Source organism: Bison bison, unplaced genomic scaffold, assembly GCF_000754665.1.
Source record: "Bison bison bison isolate TAMUID 2011002044 unplaced genomic scaffold, Bison_UMD1.0 scf7180017864321, whole genome shotgun sequence".
Lineage (NCBI taxonomy): Eukaryota > Metazoa > Chordata > Mammalia > Artiodactyla > Bovidae > Bison > Bison bison.
In genome coordinates this window covers 922666-937635 of record NW_011494893.1, presented here as the reverse complement: position 1 = coordinate 937635, position 14970 = coordinate 922666, and the positions used below count along the sequence as shown (strand labels likewise).

The following is a 14970-nucleotide window of genomic DNA, read 5'->3' as shown; positions in this document are numbered from 1 at the left end:
ACGGACTATACAGTCCATGTAATTCTCCAGGTCAGAATACTGGAGTGGGTAGCCTTTCCCTTCACCAGGGGATCTTCCCAACCAAGGGCTCAAACCCAGGTCTCCCACATTGCAGGCAGATTCTTTACCAGCTGAGCCACCAGGGATATTAACTAATTTAATCCTAAAAGCAGCCCTCTGAGGCCAGCACCATTTATTCTCATTTTTCTGAAGTGCTGGAAGATTAGGCAACTTTTGAAAAGTTACCCAGTGATTCCTGGAATGGGGGTCTAACCCAGGTGATCTGACTCCGCGTCTGAGCCCCTCAACAAGCCTGGATTCTCCTTGTGGTTCCCACACTGGCGCTGGCAACCTCCCTGGAACCTGTTAAAGTAGAGGTGTTCAGGCTGCGGGGTCAGCCTCACGGGGGCTGGTGGAGGCCCACAGGGTGCACAGGCCCCTTCTGGGTGACTCTGAGGCACCCAGATTTGCTTCGAGCAGCCAGCCTTCTCTCTGAGCGCTCAGCGCCATCGTGCCTATCAGAGTCCTCTGGGTCTTCACTCCCCACTGTCCCCACGGGGTGGGTGGGGAGGGAATTGCTGCCCATCTGACAGTCACGACGCAAGCTTTCACGTGTTTAACGGTCATCAGCCAGGAGCTATGGGACGACTTTTCAAGGTCTGTCTTCACCGGTGAGGTCACTCCAGGAAGAGGCAGGCGGCGTGGAGGCCGTGATGAGGGAGGGACGAGAGGTCAGTCCTGCAGCTGTGCCGCCAACGGGGCGGCCACCTCCTGGGCCTGCAGGCAGAGCAGCAGGACGAGGCGCTGCCCACTCAGCTCTCCTCCCCCGGGACGGCTCTGCCGCCTATGCCCAGCAGGCGCCCACCAGGCCTGAGCATGTGAGGGGTGCCTGTCTGAACTCAGGGGTGCTGTGACCACAGTAGGAGTGCCAGGGCCCTGCGTGGACAAGTAGCGTGAAATACCTTGAGGGTGTTCTGTGCTGAAATGACAAGGTGCCGCGTGGGGCATTCTAAGACATTGAAACAAGCTTCACTTTTCCCACCTTTTTCATTGTAGCTCATAGAAAAACCTAAGTTGCATGTGTGGCTTGTATCATACTGCTGTTGGGGCAGCACTGTTTTAAGGAAACTGAGCTTGTAAAGAAAGTACAATCTGTATTTCCCTAGTGCACATACCCTGATGTGTTTATGGGTTTATTTACCAGTGACAATGGTTATTGGGGTGGTGAGACTCACGCCTGCCATTCGTGGGCGCCCAGGACCAGCCCAGAAGCTGGATTCCAGAGGTCAGAGTCAGCCGAGGGGCAGGGCCAGGTGGTCAGGACAGGCTGGAGGGGAAGGTCACCAGGAAGTCAGGGCTGGCTTCTGCGAGGGAGCCACGGGCAGCCGGGGCGGCCGGCAGGTGGCCATGGGTGTGGAGTCACTTCCTGCCCCGAGCCCACAGCTCCTGGCGGCCCCGCTGAGCCAGGAGCGGGTTTGGGTGGCTCACAGGCCATGCGCGTGGGAGCAGGTAATTGGAAGCACCTGGTCCAGGTAGGCGGCTGGGCTCCAGGAAGCAGCACTTCTGGGAAGCGTGTTGTGACAGTCCGGGAGCCTGGGCTGGGCCGCCAAGCCTGACTCCCGGGCTCCTGTCCCTCTCGGGGGCCTGACAGGGTGTTAAAGGCAAACAGTGCTGAGCAGAGACGCGGCGGCAGAGGCTGCCATGCTGCTGTTAAAGGCAAGCACGGAATTCCACTGCGGTGCTGACCCACTAGCTGAAGCTCCGGTCATCACAGGACCGCCCTCTCACCCCGAGCGCCTCTCACTGTGCGACTTGACTTCTCACGGCGGTGTTTCCCCTTTGTTGGGATTGGGCTGAGCCTGTCCACAGAGTGGGGGGACACTGGGTCACTCCAGGCCAAGGCCTCACAAGGCCAGAGGAGGCCTTGCAGCTTCTGTTTTCTGAGGAGGTGGGGGCAGACTGGCCGGGAGGCCACGGAGGCAGGGCAGGTGCAGGAGAGCGGGTGTGTCCAGCGCGAGGACCAGGCGGTCAGGCCACTTGGCCCGCAGCCCGGGAGCAGGGCGCAGCCGCCGCCCCAGTCCTGCTGCCGAACTCTGAGTCCTGAGCAGCTTGAGGCCAGGGTGCCATTGTTAGTTTTGCATCTTCCGTCGTGGTTCTTTCTTACACTGTTTACATGGTCACGTAACCTGATGCACCCACTCCGAGTATGCTGTGCTGGGCATGCATGTCTGGCTCTAGAATTTGCTCAGCTTAGTCTTCAATCCTAAAAGCCCCACAGAATGATATTACGTATGGTTCAGTTCAGTTCAATCGCTCAGTCGAGTCCGACTCTTCGCGACCCCATGCAGTGCAGCACGCCAGGCCTCCCTGTCCATCACCAGCTCCCGGGGTTTACTCAAACTCATGTCCATTGAGTCGGTAACGCCATCTAACCATCTCATCCTCTGTCGTCCCCTTCTCCTTCCACCTTCAGTCTTTCCCAGCATCAGGTCTTTTCCAGTGAGTCAGCTCTTCGCATCAGGTGGCCAGAGGACTGGAGCTTCAGCTTCAGCAACAGTCCTTCCAATGAACATTCAGGACTGATCTCCTTTAGGGTTGACTGGTTGGATCTCCTTGCAGTCTGAGGTCTTCTCAAGAATCTTCTTCAACACCACAGTTCAAAAGCATCAATTCTTCGGAGCTTGGCTTTCTTTATAATCCAACTGTCACATCTGTACCTGTCTACTGGAAAAACCATAGCTTTGACTAGATGGACCTTTGCTGGCAAAGTAATGTCTCTGCTTTTTAATATGCTGGCTAGGTTGGCCATACCCTTTCTTCCAAGGAGCAAGTGTCTTTGAATTTCATGGCTGCAGTCACCATCTGCAATGATTTTGGAGCCAAGAAAATAAAGCCTGTCACTGTTGCCATTGTTTCCCCAACTATTTGCCATGAAGTGATGGGACTGGATGCCATGATCTTCATCTTTTGAATGTTGAGTTTTAAGCCAACTTTTTTGCTCTCTTCTTTCTGTTTCATTAAGAGGCTCCTTAGTTCTTCTCCACTTTCTGCCATGAGGGTTACGGAGGGCTAGAGAACGTCCAGTCAGTGCCCACTGTTTGCTGCAGGAGACACCAGGTTCCCTGTCAGGCTGGGCCTCCGGGCCGAGGATGCAGACTGATTTGCGGCCAGGCTGCCCAGTGGCCGCGCTCCCCAGCCCGATGCTGGGAAGAGAGGGGAAGTGTGCCCCAGTGGGGAGTGTGGTGGTTCTGGAGAGAGTGTCTGGGGAGAACCTTGAGGGGGCAGCAGGCCCACCCTGTGCTTTTCGGCTCTTCCTCATGCGGTTCTGCAGCAAATAATAACAGTGGGAAAGGGGAGTGGCCTGGGGACGGGGTTGCCGGGGAATACGAGGGCCCCACACGCAGGCAGGCATGCACGCTGACCGCAAGCAGCAGTGTCAGAGGAAAATACCAGGATCCAGAGGAACTACAGGCAGCACAGTCCGGTTCTGTTTGCTAGAAGCCAAGGTGGACAGGTAAGCGTCGGTGGGCCAGGCGCTGGTTCTGTAGCAGTGCAGCCGCACAGGCTGTCCCTGAGCTGTCGTGGCCCTTCGGAGCTCCGGCCGCAGAGCTGAGTGCTTGTGGTTCAGCCTGTGGCTCAGAAACCTCAAGTGTTTACTCTCTGGCCCTTTAAGGAAATGTTTGCAGATTCCACACTTGAAGGAAATAAATGAAATGAAATGAATGAAAGAGCTGAGCTGAAGTAGTCAGGAACAGCGTGGACAAGAGAAAATCACTCACGATGTTGCAGCCACACTAGAAAGAAAATTTAAATAAATGTTATTAGAAACAATCAAAGGAACAAGCAAAAGGAAATCAGATAAAAGAATGTGGAAAAGAACAAGCATGAATGTGACCGGGCAGCACGCAGCAGACCTGAGAGGAGGAGAGGCCCCACACGCGCGTGGTGCTGCGCCCGGGAAAACAGAGACGGAGCGTCCGCGGAGAGCAGAGGAGGAACGGCCGTGCTACCTGGCTCTGTGTGTACAGAGAGCAGACGGCGCTCCAGACACACCGGGTCAGAGTGATTCCCTAGGACTAGGGCGACCAGGCTGTGGTTCCCCCGCCTCGGACCTCGCAGGTCCGTGGGTGTGGCTGGCCCAGTCCATTTCAGAGCGTCGGTACCAGTGTTGAATGACCGTTCGTAGCGAGAGCTAGAGAGCCTTCTAAGTTTGTTCTATTATTTTGGGTTTTTTTTTTAATTTATGATCTAATGATTTTTTTCCTGTCTAGTAAGTTTGTATCTTTAAAATGTCTAAAAGGCCCTTAATCAAAGGACTCGACAAGCCTCAGTATTTTTGCCCATGAAGAAATTACTAGATTGAGGTTTTGATTTTATGCCAAATGATTTTCTCAACGTAGTTGTATTTGTTCCCCAACTATGTCAGAGTAAGGGGTGCTCCCCCGACCCTGGGGTAGCCTTCAACCTCCCGCTGTGGGTCCCACAAACATAAGACCCAGCCTTGCCCAGGACTCCTCGACGTCCTGATTCAAGCTAAGAACACCAGGCTGTCGTCAAGGAGACAGCTACTGAATGAACTTAAAGAAAATGCATGTGCCTAGTTCCACACTTAGAACACTCTACGGGGAATTTTATCTCCATTTCTCAAATGACTCTGATTTTCAGTAGAAATAGTTTGCGGGCTTTCTCCGCTGTTTTATGTATATGTGTGTATGTATGTGTGTACATGCGTGTGTATTTGTAAGCATGTGTGTATGTTTAGACCGTTTCCATGACGGGGGCCCGTGAAGCACACCACACAGGCACAAGGCTGAGACGCAGCAGTCCACTGGACAGAGTTAAACAGAACCTTGATTAACACATCTCGTTATTCACGGATGACAGCTCAGTTAATAAGTGTCCGTGGCTTGGATACCAAGCCGGAGGTTAACGGCGAGGTGGAAGCAACCGCCGAACCCAGGTTCTGGAGACAAACACACCCCGCGCTCTGAAGGGCGTGTGCGGAATCGGGCCGCTGGCCAGCGGTGCACTGTGGCTGTTCTCCACTGGCCCAGTGGGAGCCGCCCGAGCCCCGCGCCCAGGGAGGCGGGGCCCCTCCCCGGACTTACGCGTCTGTGACCCGAACATCCAACAAGCAGGCATGGGAGAGGAGGGCTTTAGGGTTCTTTTTTTTTTTTGAAAATTTTTTAAATCAAAGTTTTATTTTGACTTCTGTAATCAGATTTGTAAAACAGCTAGGTTAATTGTATGGTTATAAGAAAACACACTTCCAGATGGAGCGAATATCTATAACCATCTAGACTTGGCCCTCCGATGTTAGTGACCTGGGTCAGGTCTCCCCGACTCCATGTGCCATGAGATGAGGCTGGACAGCTGAAGGGTCCATTTGCCATCAAGGGACGGTTCTCTGCGGAGGAATTTCCAGCCTCGGTGCGCCCCTGCACTGGCGTCTTTCCTCCCCGTGGGACAGGTGAAAACGTGAGAAGCAGGCGAGGTTTTCATCTGCCCTGGTGATCAGGTCAGGGCGGAGGTGATGAGTGTGTGAGGACGTGGGTACGTCTGTTGTATCCTCATGGGGCCCCTCGTACCTGGAGAGATGGGGCTGGACCCTGATGTCTGAAGCCTGTCCCCTCTGGAGCATTTCTGTGTCGGAAGCCGCGGGCCGATCACGGGTCACCCCTCCTGCCCGTGATCAGGAAGGCACGTGGAGGTGGGCCCTGCTCAGCCGCACCGTCTGTCCAGGGAGAAGTGGACCAGGTCACCGTGCCCAGCTGTGTGCAGAGGCCGGGCCATCGCTTCCCACTCAGGGGCCCTTGTGTCGGGCTGGGCGAGCATCCCTGTGGGCTGCCCGCCGCGACCTGGGGGCAGAGCGCTGACCGCGGCCACTCCAGACATGAGCTCGCTCGCCCGCTGACCCGGGTGTCACCCGGCCCCCGTCACCAGTCAAGGACCATCCGCTATGCTCAGTGGAAGTTCAGACAAAGCCCTTTCCCTCTGTTAAGACCAGTAAACTGCTCAGGAATAACAAATAAATCTGGAGTTGTATATCCTTTCCCTTCCCATTCCCAGACTGCAGTCTGGGACAGTATGAACTTCACAGGAAATGCCTAGACGTTGGCAGGTCAGAGGCCGCGGACGGTCTGCTGGAAAAGAAGAGGGCAGATTCTTGGCGTTCGGTCCAGCGAAGGGACAGGCTCCTGGTGACCCCGGGTTCCCGGCGGGGACGAGCCCGCCCCAGGGCCGGTACCCACGCTTCACGTGGCCCAGCCCCGGCCAGTCACCATGTGCTCTCCTTTTGTTTTTATCTGTCCTCACTTTCTTTCACATGATTCAAAATATGATTTTTTTCAAAACCATTTGAGCCCCAACATAGTGTTCAAAAGAAATAAAATAAGCTGAGCAGTCCTGAAAGACCCATTTGAAATGTTATTTTTAGAATGGAAATTTGAGTAAAACACACTTAAGTGTATACACTAATCCCTCAGAAAAACGTTCAAATAGAAATTCTATCCAGAAGCATAATTTGATTTTTCCTAAAAACTTTGAAAGTATTTTGAAGAAAGTGTGTGTGCGCGCGTGTGTGTGCTCACTGCATCTGTGCCCCAGCTCATGTGTTTGGGAGGCAGGATGGTCCCTTCATCGGGGAGGTGGCTGCAGTGAAGTCAGCGTGGGAGCCATCGCCCCAGGGAGACCCAGGAGACTGCTGCGTCAGTCTGCGGGAGGAAGGCAGGCAGGCTGGGAGGCTCCTGCAAGAGACACCAGGAGGGCCCGACCTGCGCGGGTGCCCACGAGCAGGGCACCCCCGAGGAGCGGACAGCCAGGGTGCAGGGCCCCAGCCCCGACACTGCGAGGGCCACTGAAGCACAAGCTTCCCAGGCCAGGCGTGCCATCATGACGAAGAGAAGAGCTTGCATTCTGTGCCTTTTTAAAACCGGTCAAGCTCTATTATTAATAAAACTCATATAAAATTTTTGAAGTGTTACAACTGGGACTCCCCTTGTGCTCCAGTGGCTAAGACTCTGAACTCCTAATGCAGGGGGGCTCAGGTTCGATCCTTGGTCAGGGAAAAGACCCCACATGTCTCACATAAGACACAGTGCAGCCAAATAAATAAAAATAAAATTTTAAAAAGTCTTGCAGCTGAGTTCATTAACTATAATACAGCATGAAACCGCCGGTCTTTCTGCAGTCTGTGGCCGTGAACAAAGCCCTGTCCTTGCAGGACGCCCTCATCTGGCGTCTCACCGTGTCCCTGACGCGGGCTGTCTCCATCACCCCGCTTACCGCCACATGAGCTGCAGCGCCACGGCATGTGAAACGGCCAGAAGTCTCCTCTTCCGTAGGACAAAAATACGATTGAAGACAGTCTGGAAGTAGGCCCAAAATGCAAAATAGTCGCGAGAAAAAATTTCGAGCACAGGAGATATAACCACTTTTGTATTTTTTAGAAGGCTACCGTAAATTCAGATGGATAAAGAAGAATTGAACTTTGTTGATTGCATCTTCTAAAAGAAAATTAGCTGCTCCGTTGACCTCAGAAATGTATTTGTCAGCTTGTCTAACAGCAGCCAGGGAGACACCAACCAACAGTTCTCTTTCAATGTGAAAGCAAAAGTTGAGTGTCCCTGCCAATGGGCTCTGTGTTCTAAGGGGGCGCCTACTGCTTTTACCTACTTTATTTAAAATGGGGATCCCTGGTACAGTGGGACAACCCAGAGGGTTGGGATGGGGAGGGAGGTGGGAAGGGGCTTCGGGACAGGGGGACACATGTACGCCCGTGGCTGATTCATGTCAGTGTATGGCAAAACCCACAATATTATAAAGTAATTAGCCTCCAATTAAAATAAATTAATAAGTTAAAAAAAACACGTGGGTGCGAGTGATGAAAACATTTTATTGAGGTTGATTTCCACTTTCTTGGTTTCAGGTGTGCAGCAAGGTGGTTCAGTTACGCACTTGCGTGGATGTGTGTGTGTGTCGGGCTTCCTGGGGGCTCAGTATGAGGGTTGTCGGCGTGGCCCGGCGGGGGTGCGCGTGCTGCCCTGACTGTCTCGAGGGCAGCGTGCAGCTCTCACCCGCTCCGCCTCTCTCCTCAGGCCATGTGGCTCATGCTGCAGAAGGACGAGCCCGAGGACTTCGTCATCGCCACGGGGGAGGTCCACAGCGTGCGGGAGTTCGTGGAGAAGTCGTTTCTGCACATCGGGAAGACCATCGTGTGAGTAGGCCCCACGGGCGCCCCTCCACCTGCCTGCAGTCTGCCTCTCCCCTGCCCTTCTAGAGCAGGAAGCAGATGCTTTGTCCCACTGACACCGCCTAAGCTCAGTCTTTCAGAAGTTTATCTTTTTAATTTTTAAATATGATTTTAAGCTGTTTAATTTTTTAACTTCAAATTTTGTACCGTGGTTTATACATGCTTTACTGGGATTTTACTGTCACTAATTCCTCTAAACAGATCAATGTGAGAACATTATACAGTCTCTGTTTTTAATACTTTCACTATATATTTAAAATTTTTGAAACCACAAAAATTTACAGGTCAATTTCAAACATACTACCAGCAAAACCTTTTTCTCTGAAGCACTGAGAGTGGGCTGCTGACCCGAGGCCCCATCCCATGGACTCCGTGTGCTTTCCCCGTGACCAGCGACACTGTCGAGCGTGGGCACAGGGCGGCCAGGAGATCCCACTGGGCTGTGAGCAGCATCCAGTTCGTGGGTCTCACTGAGGTCCTCAGCCCAGCCAGCACTACCCCTCATACCAGAACAATCCACACACTTCATCCACTTGTTAATTACACAAATCTTGAAGTCAGATTTTTGTTGGAAGATTTAGGGGCAGTCTTATAGACAGAGAAGGCAATGACACCCCACTCCAGTACTCTTGCCTGGAAAATCCCATGGACGGAGGAGCCTGGTAGGCTGCAGTCCATGGGGTCGCTAAGAGTCAGACACGACTTCACTTTCACCTTTCAGTTTCATGCATTGGAGAAGGAAATGGCAACCCACTCCAGTATTCTTACCTGGAGAATCCCAGGGACGGGGGAGCCCCAGGGGGCAGCCGTGTATGGGGTCGGACACGACTGAAGCGACTCAGCAGCAGCAGCAGCAGCATTATAGACGGAAGCCTCTTTTTCCGTGATTGTTTTGTTGAGGGTATGTGTAACGTGCATGCGTGCCTGGTCTCTCAGTCGTGTCTGACACTGGGACCCCTGGACTGTGGCTCACCAGGCTCCTCTGTCCGTGGGATTCTCCAGGCGAGAATACTGGAGTGGGTGGCCATGCCCTTCTCCAGGGGATCTTCCCAACCCAGGGATCGAACCCCATGTTTCCTGTGTCTCCTGCACTGGCGGGCGGGTTCTTTACCACCAGCGCCACCTGGGAAGCCCGTGTATGGCATAGGGTCTCCCATTTCCGTCGTTTGGGGCCACGAGTCAGTGGCATTAAGTGCACTCACAGTCGCGACCAACAGCACCGTCCCCAGAGCCCGCCCGCCTCCCCACCCGGAAGCTCCGTCTCCATTAAACACCTGCTCTCCACCCCTCCCCCAGCCCCAGCAACAAAAGTTCTGCTTCAGTCTCTGAGTTGGAGGACCCCAGGGACCTCGTGTAAGTGGAATGACAGTTTCTGTCCTTCTGTGACGAGCTCGTCTCACTGGACCTGATGTCCTCAAGGTCCGTCCCTGTTGTAACTTGCGTCAGCATGTCACTCCTTTTTAAGGCTGAGTAATATTCCATTGTGCGGTTGGACCACGTGTTGCTTATCTATCTGTTGTAACAGCTGGGTTGCTCCTCTTCAGCTATTGTGAGCTGTGCTGCTGTGAACATACAAGTATCTGAGTCCCTGCTTTCAGTTCTTTGGGGGTAAAAGCCTAAAGAGTAGAATTTCTGGGTCTTATGGTAACTCTGTGTTTAACTTCTTGAGGATCTGCCAAATATTTTCCCAAGGTTTAGTTTTAAAATATAAGAAAGGACTTCCACTTCTAACTATGATGGAATAACAGAAATTTGGTTAAACCTCTGCCTTGAAAAACTAGGAGACTATGAAACACATAGAACAGCTTTCGGCACCGGCAGTGCAGGGCCGTGGGCCCTGGTAGGAAAGGAACCAGCGAGGCGAGCCCTGCAGGACCCGGCTTCCTGGAGGCATGGCCTCCACCTGGGAGGGAGGAAGAGGCGCGCCTGCAGAGAAGACGGGGGTCAGGGCTCAGAGCCCGGGGCTGTGGATGGTGTGGACGGGTTCTAGAAAGGTGCCATCTGCAAGCAAAGGAGCTCCAGAAATGTGCGTCAGGATCCCGCTGAGCTCCTGCCAAACACGAGGAGACTCCACAGGCTTGGACAGGAAACTACCCGGGCATGGGACTGAAGGCTTCTTCGGGCGTTCCTGAGGCCGGGAGGCTCGCGAGCTGCAGCCGCCACCGAGCCACCTCGCTTGTCGCTCAGAGGACGGAGTGAGTCCCCAGAAGGCCCGAGCTCGGAGGTGGGGTGACCCTGAGTGGAGGCTCCTCTAGGGCCAGGCCAGCGGAGCTGACGCACAGACTTCCAGGGCTCACAAGTCACTGAGCCTGCAACCACTGCAAAGCCCTGTGTTCTTCAAAGAAAGGCAGTAAAGTCTAGACTCAGACGCATAATTTTCTTAACGTTCAGCATTCAACCAAAAATTAGCAGGAGTGTCACCAAGCGGGAAATGACCTAAAACCAAGAGGAAAATCCATCAACAAAAACAGACTGACGAATTATGAAGACAGTGGTATGAGCTCACAGGGAAGGTGAGGCAGCCACTGCAACGGTCAAATGTATTAAGACAAACATGAGTATAGTGAGGAGAGATAAGGAAATGTATGTATTTTTTATAAGAGCCAAATGCAACCTTTAGAGATGAAAAATAAAGTATCTGAAATGAAACCTCACTGTTGGCATTGAGAACAGAGTAGACACTGCAGGAGAAAAGCTAGTAAACTTATACATGTTGTACTAGAAATAATCCAAAATGAAGCACAGGAAGAAACAGACTGGAGGGAAAAAACTGAGTTTGATTTGATTAACCTGTGAGACAAAATCAGACAACCTAACGTGTATAATCAGAGTCTTGGGGAAAAAGTGGGGAGAGGGCACAGGAAAAGAATTAAATAACAGCCCCAAGTTTCCCAAATTACTGAAAATAAATGCTAAAGAGAAAACTTTAAAAGTACAATTATGTAGAGGGGAACAAAAATAAGAAAGCTTTGGTATCAGAAACTATGCAAGGCAAGAAGACCTTGTAGCAGCATCCTTAAATTGCAGAAAGAAACCTAAGCCTCGAGGTCTGTGCCCGGGGACACCATCTCGGAAATGGAGGAGAGTTAAAGACTTTCCAGATAGGCAGAGGTGGTGAGGGTTCGTCACCAGCAAAACATTTAGATGGAAGGAAAACAGAAGAATGAAGAACAGGAGAAGTAGCCAAAATGTGGGAAAATATAAGTTTTTTCCCTCACTTTACAATTTCTTTGAAAAGTAATTGACTGTTGAAAGTACAAATAACAGCGATGCATGTGTGGTTTCTAATACATATATATAAATAAATTGTACAATAGCAGCAGCTCTGAGAGCGGGGACGGGACGGAAGCATTGTGTCGGCACATTGCTGTAAGATTCTGACACCAGATGGGGATTGGCATGAAAGTATTTGAAGACAGACTGCAATTAGTTAAAGCATGTGCTGCACACTCTGGAGAAGCTACTAAAACGAAACAAAATGAAAAATAGCCACGAGCCAACGCTGGAGTCAAAATGCAAGGGAACCACTCATCTAAAAGAAGCTGGAAAAGAGGGGCGAGAGCAAACAGCAGACGGGGCTTCTCCAATCAAAAGAGCGATAAAGTTGGACTTGATAAAAAAGCAGTATGCTACTGACATGAGACACATTTTATATATAAACATATAGATAGCTTAAAAGTAAAAAGATAAAAAAAAAATCCAGATACTACCCATAAGGAAACTGGAGTGGCTGTATTTATATGGGATGAAATAGACTTCATTTACTTAGAAGGAATAAAGAGCCCTTTCGTATTTTAAAGGGGTTGATTCTTCATAAAGACATAACGATTTTAAATGTATATACACCGAGTTATAGGTGCTCCAGAATACCGACAGAATCGACAGGAAGAAAGACAACTCTGTGTCTGTGTACGCCAGCACGCCTGTCTTTGTAACTGCAGTGCAAGTGGACAAAGCCTCTGCAGACACAGAAGAAAACTTCCTTGACCTAACTGGCATTTCTGGAGCTTACCACCTGACACGCTTCTCAATAACTCACAGGTCAAAAAAGGAAATCCCAAGGGAATTCAGAATAGATTATGAATTAAATGAAAATGCAAGCAGCCTACCAGAATGTGTGGGGCGCTGCCGAAGCAGTGCTTAGAGAGCAGCGTGTGGCTGTGAACACTGATGTTAAAACGCAAGAAAGAGCCCAAACCAGTTAGCCCAGCTTCCGTCTTAAGCTTGACAAAGAACAGCACGTTAAACCCAGCGCAAACAGAAAGAAGGAAACGACAAAGATAAAAATAGAGATAAATGAAATAGAAAACAGGAAAATAATGGGGAAAATCATACAACCAAAACGTGGATAAACCTCTATCCAGGAAAAAAACAGATGACAAATTATACATAGTAGAAAAAAAAGAGTTATCATCCCTACAAGTCCCCCAGACGTTGACAGAATGGTACGGAAATACTATGAACAGATTTTTGCCAGTGACTTTTTCAAATTAGAGAAAATGGGCACATGCATGAAAGACACAAGTCGCAAACCTGATTCAAGGTCTATAAACCGTGGTAGTTCCCTGTGTATTTAAAGACCTGAATTTTTAATGTTTAACAAAGAAAACACTCCCTTCCTTCCTAACACTCACTTAGAAGAGAGAATACTTCCTAACTCATTTGATGAGGCCAATATTACCCTGATGCTAAAAATAAAAATGTTACATGAAAAGAAAAATACTGACTAGTATTTCCAGTGAGCATAGAAACCAAAAATAGTAACAGAATATTAGCAAATTGAAATGATCCATATATAAAAAGTCGGTACACCACGGCAGAGTGGGGTTTATTCTAGGAATGCAAGGTTGGTTTAACATTTGAAAATGAACATAATTCAACATATTAAGAAAACAAAGAAGCCGTATTTTTTTTCAATAGAGGCAGAAAAGACATTTGATAAAATTTAACAACTATTATTTTTAAAAATTAATTTCAACACACTAGAAATTGAAGGAAATTTCCTCAAGCTGATAAATGGTGTTTGAGAAAAACCAACAGTTAACATCATAGTTAATGTGGAGACACTGAATGCTTTTCTTCTAAAAGTGGGGCTCAGGGCAAGGCTGTCTGCTTTTGTCAAACCATTTCCACATTGTCCTGGATCTTAGCCACAAGAAAAAAAAGAAAAAGGAATGAAAGAAAGATGTGTATCTATCTTATTCACAGATAGCTTGATGGAGTACATAGGAAACATAAGTAATTACCCAAAAAGCCAGGAAAACTAACAAGTGCGTTTAGCAGCATCACAGGATACAAGGGCTACCTACAGAAGTCAACTGTCTTTCTGTGTACTGCCCTTCAACAACAGGGAATTGAATTAAAAAAAAAAAAAGCACAATACCATTTAGAGTAGAATCCGAAAAATGAAATAGAGATGAACTTAATAAAGTACATGAAAGAACGTGCACACTGGAACCTAAAAGACATCGATGGAGAGACCAGAAAGGCGCGAGTGGGGAGGTGCGCCGTGTCCGTGGCTGCAGGGCCTGGGAAGGCGCAGCTCTCCTGGGATCAGCCTGTGGATTCAGTGCGGTTCTCCCACTTTGGAGACGGCATCTTGTGTTCAGCCTTCTGTCCCTGGTCCCCTGGGCTAACGCCTTTTTTAAAGTACCTACAACAGACCTGCACACACTGAGACTTCTGCAGAGAGGAAATGCCTTAGAAGAGCGCCTGTGTCCAGTTTATCTGGATGTTACAACCCCTCCTGGAGAATCACCAGTGAGGAGTCTGGGTGGCGTTGTTTAACCCAGCGCTTCTTAAGATGACCCTGTATCGAAATCCTACTTGAACAACAGAGCCGCGTGGACTGCCAGCTGGGAGTGCCCTCTGTCCCTCGGAGCCCCGCTGCAGCCTGCGTCCGCATCCCCAGAGGCGGCAGGAAGGCCCGGCGTAGTCTCGCTAGAACCCACGGCAGATCTCAGGAGGGGCCTCCACGCCGTTCCAGATGACAGACCAAACCACCAGCCGAGGCTTCAGTGGTATTCAGCATCACCTTTGAGTGTCGAAAACCAGAACGTTTTCCCGAATCTCCCAGGAAGAGAGCGGGTGTGAGGTGCCGATGGCCCGAGACACCGGAGCACCGCCCTGCGCCCCCAGCCGAGCCTCCTGCCCGGCGGCCACCTGCGCCCCGAGTCCGCGTGGCCGGGCGTGGGAACAGAGCGCCAGCGATGCGCGCTCTCACAGCATGGCTGAGACACAGAATTCCTTCTCAGGGCCAGATAATGAAATCACGATGGCTCTCTGAACGCTGTCTGCAAGTTGCATTCAATTGTTTGTTTTCTTTCCAATTTCCTTCCCTGGATCGTCTCCGGGCCCCATGAGCAGCATTCCAATCTCAGCTGGAGCAGGCCGGAGAGTCGGGACCGCTCCGGGCCGGCCCCACTGCAGCTGGCCTTCTGACGGGCCAACCATGCCTCCTTGGGAACGGATTCCGAACAGTCAGACGCCAGGCAGCGACAGGCAAGGGAAACACCGAGCTGGAGCTGGGCCTGGAGGGCCCCTTCCCCGTCGCCACCGGCTCCCTCTCCCAGGACTCTCAGCACGCAGTGTGCCATGGCGTCGGATGAGGGGCTCCACGCGCGGCCCCAGGCCTGGCCCCTGCTCCACCGCCCCCGCTCCCGAGCCTGGCCCCTGCTTCACTGCCCCCTCCCTGGGCCTGGCCCCGGCCCCACCACCCC

The 14970-nt window shown here is 51.1% G+C and overlaps 1 protein-coding gene across 1 annotated transcript in view; it reads left to right on the top strand.

The window, feature by feature from the left end:
• Positions 1-14970, top strand: part of GMDS (GDP-mannose 4,6-dehydratase) — a 353504-nt gene that overhangs the window by 268508 nt on the left and 70026 nt on the right. The window contains exon 9 of the mRNA XM_010853014.1: positions 8097-8215. Coding sequence (XP_010851316.1) covers positions 8097-8215 — 119 coding nt within the window. The remainder of the gene's footprint in view (positions 1-8096; positions 8216-14970) is intronic.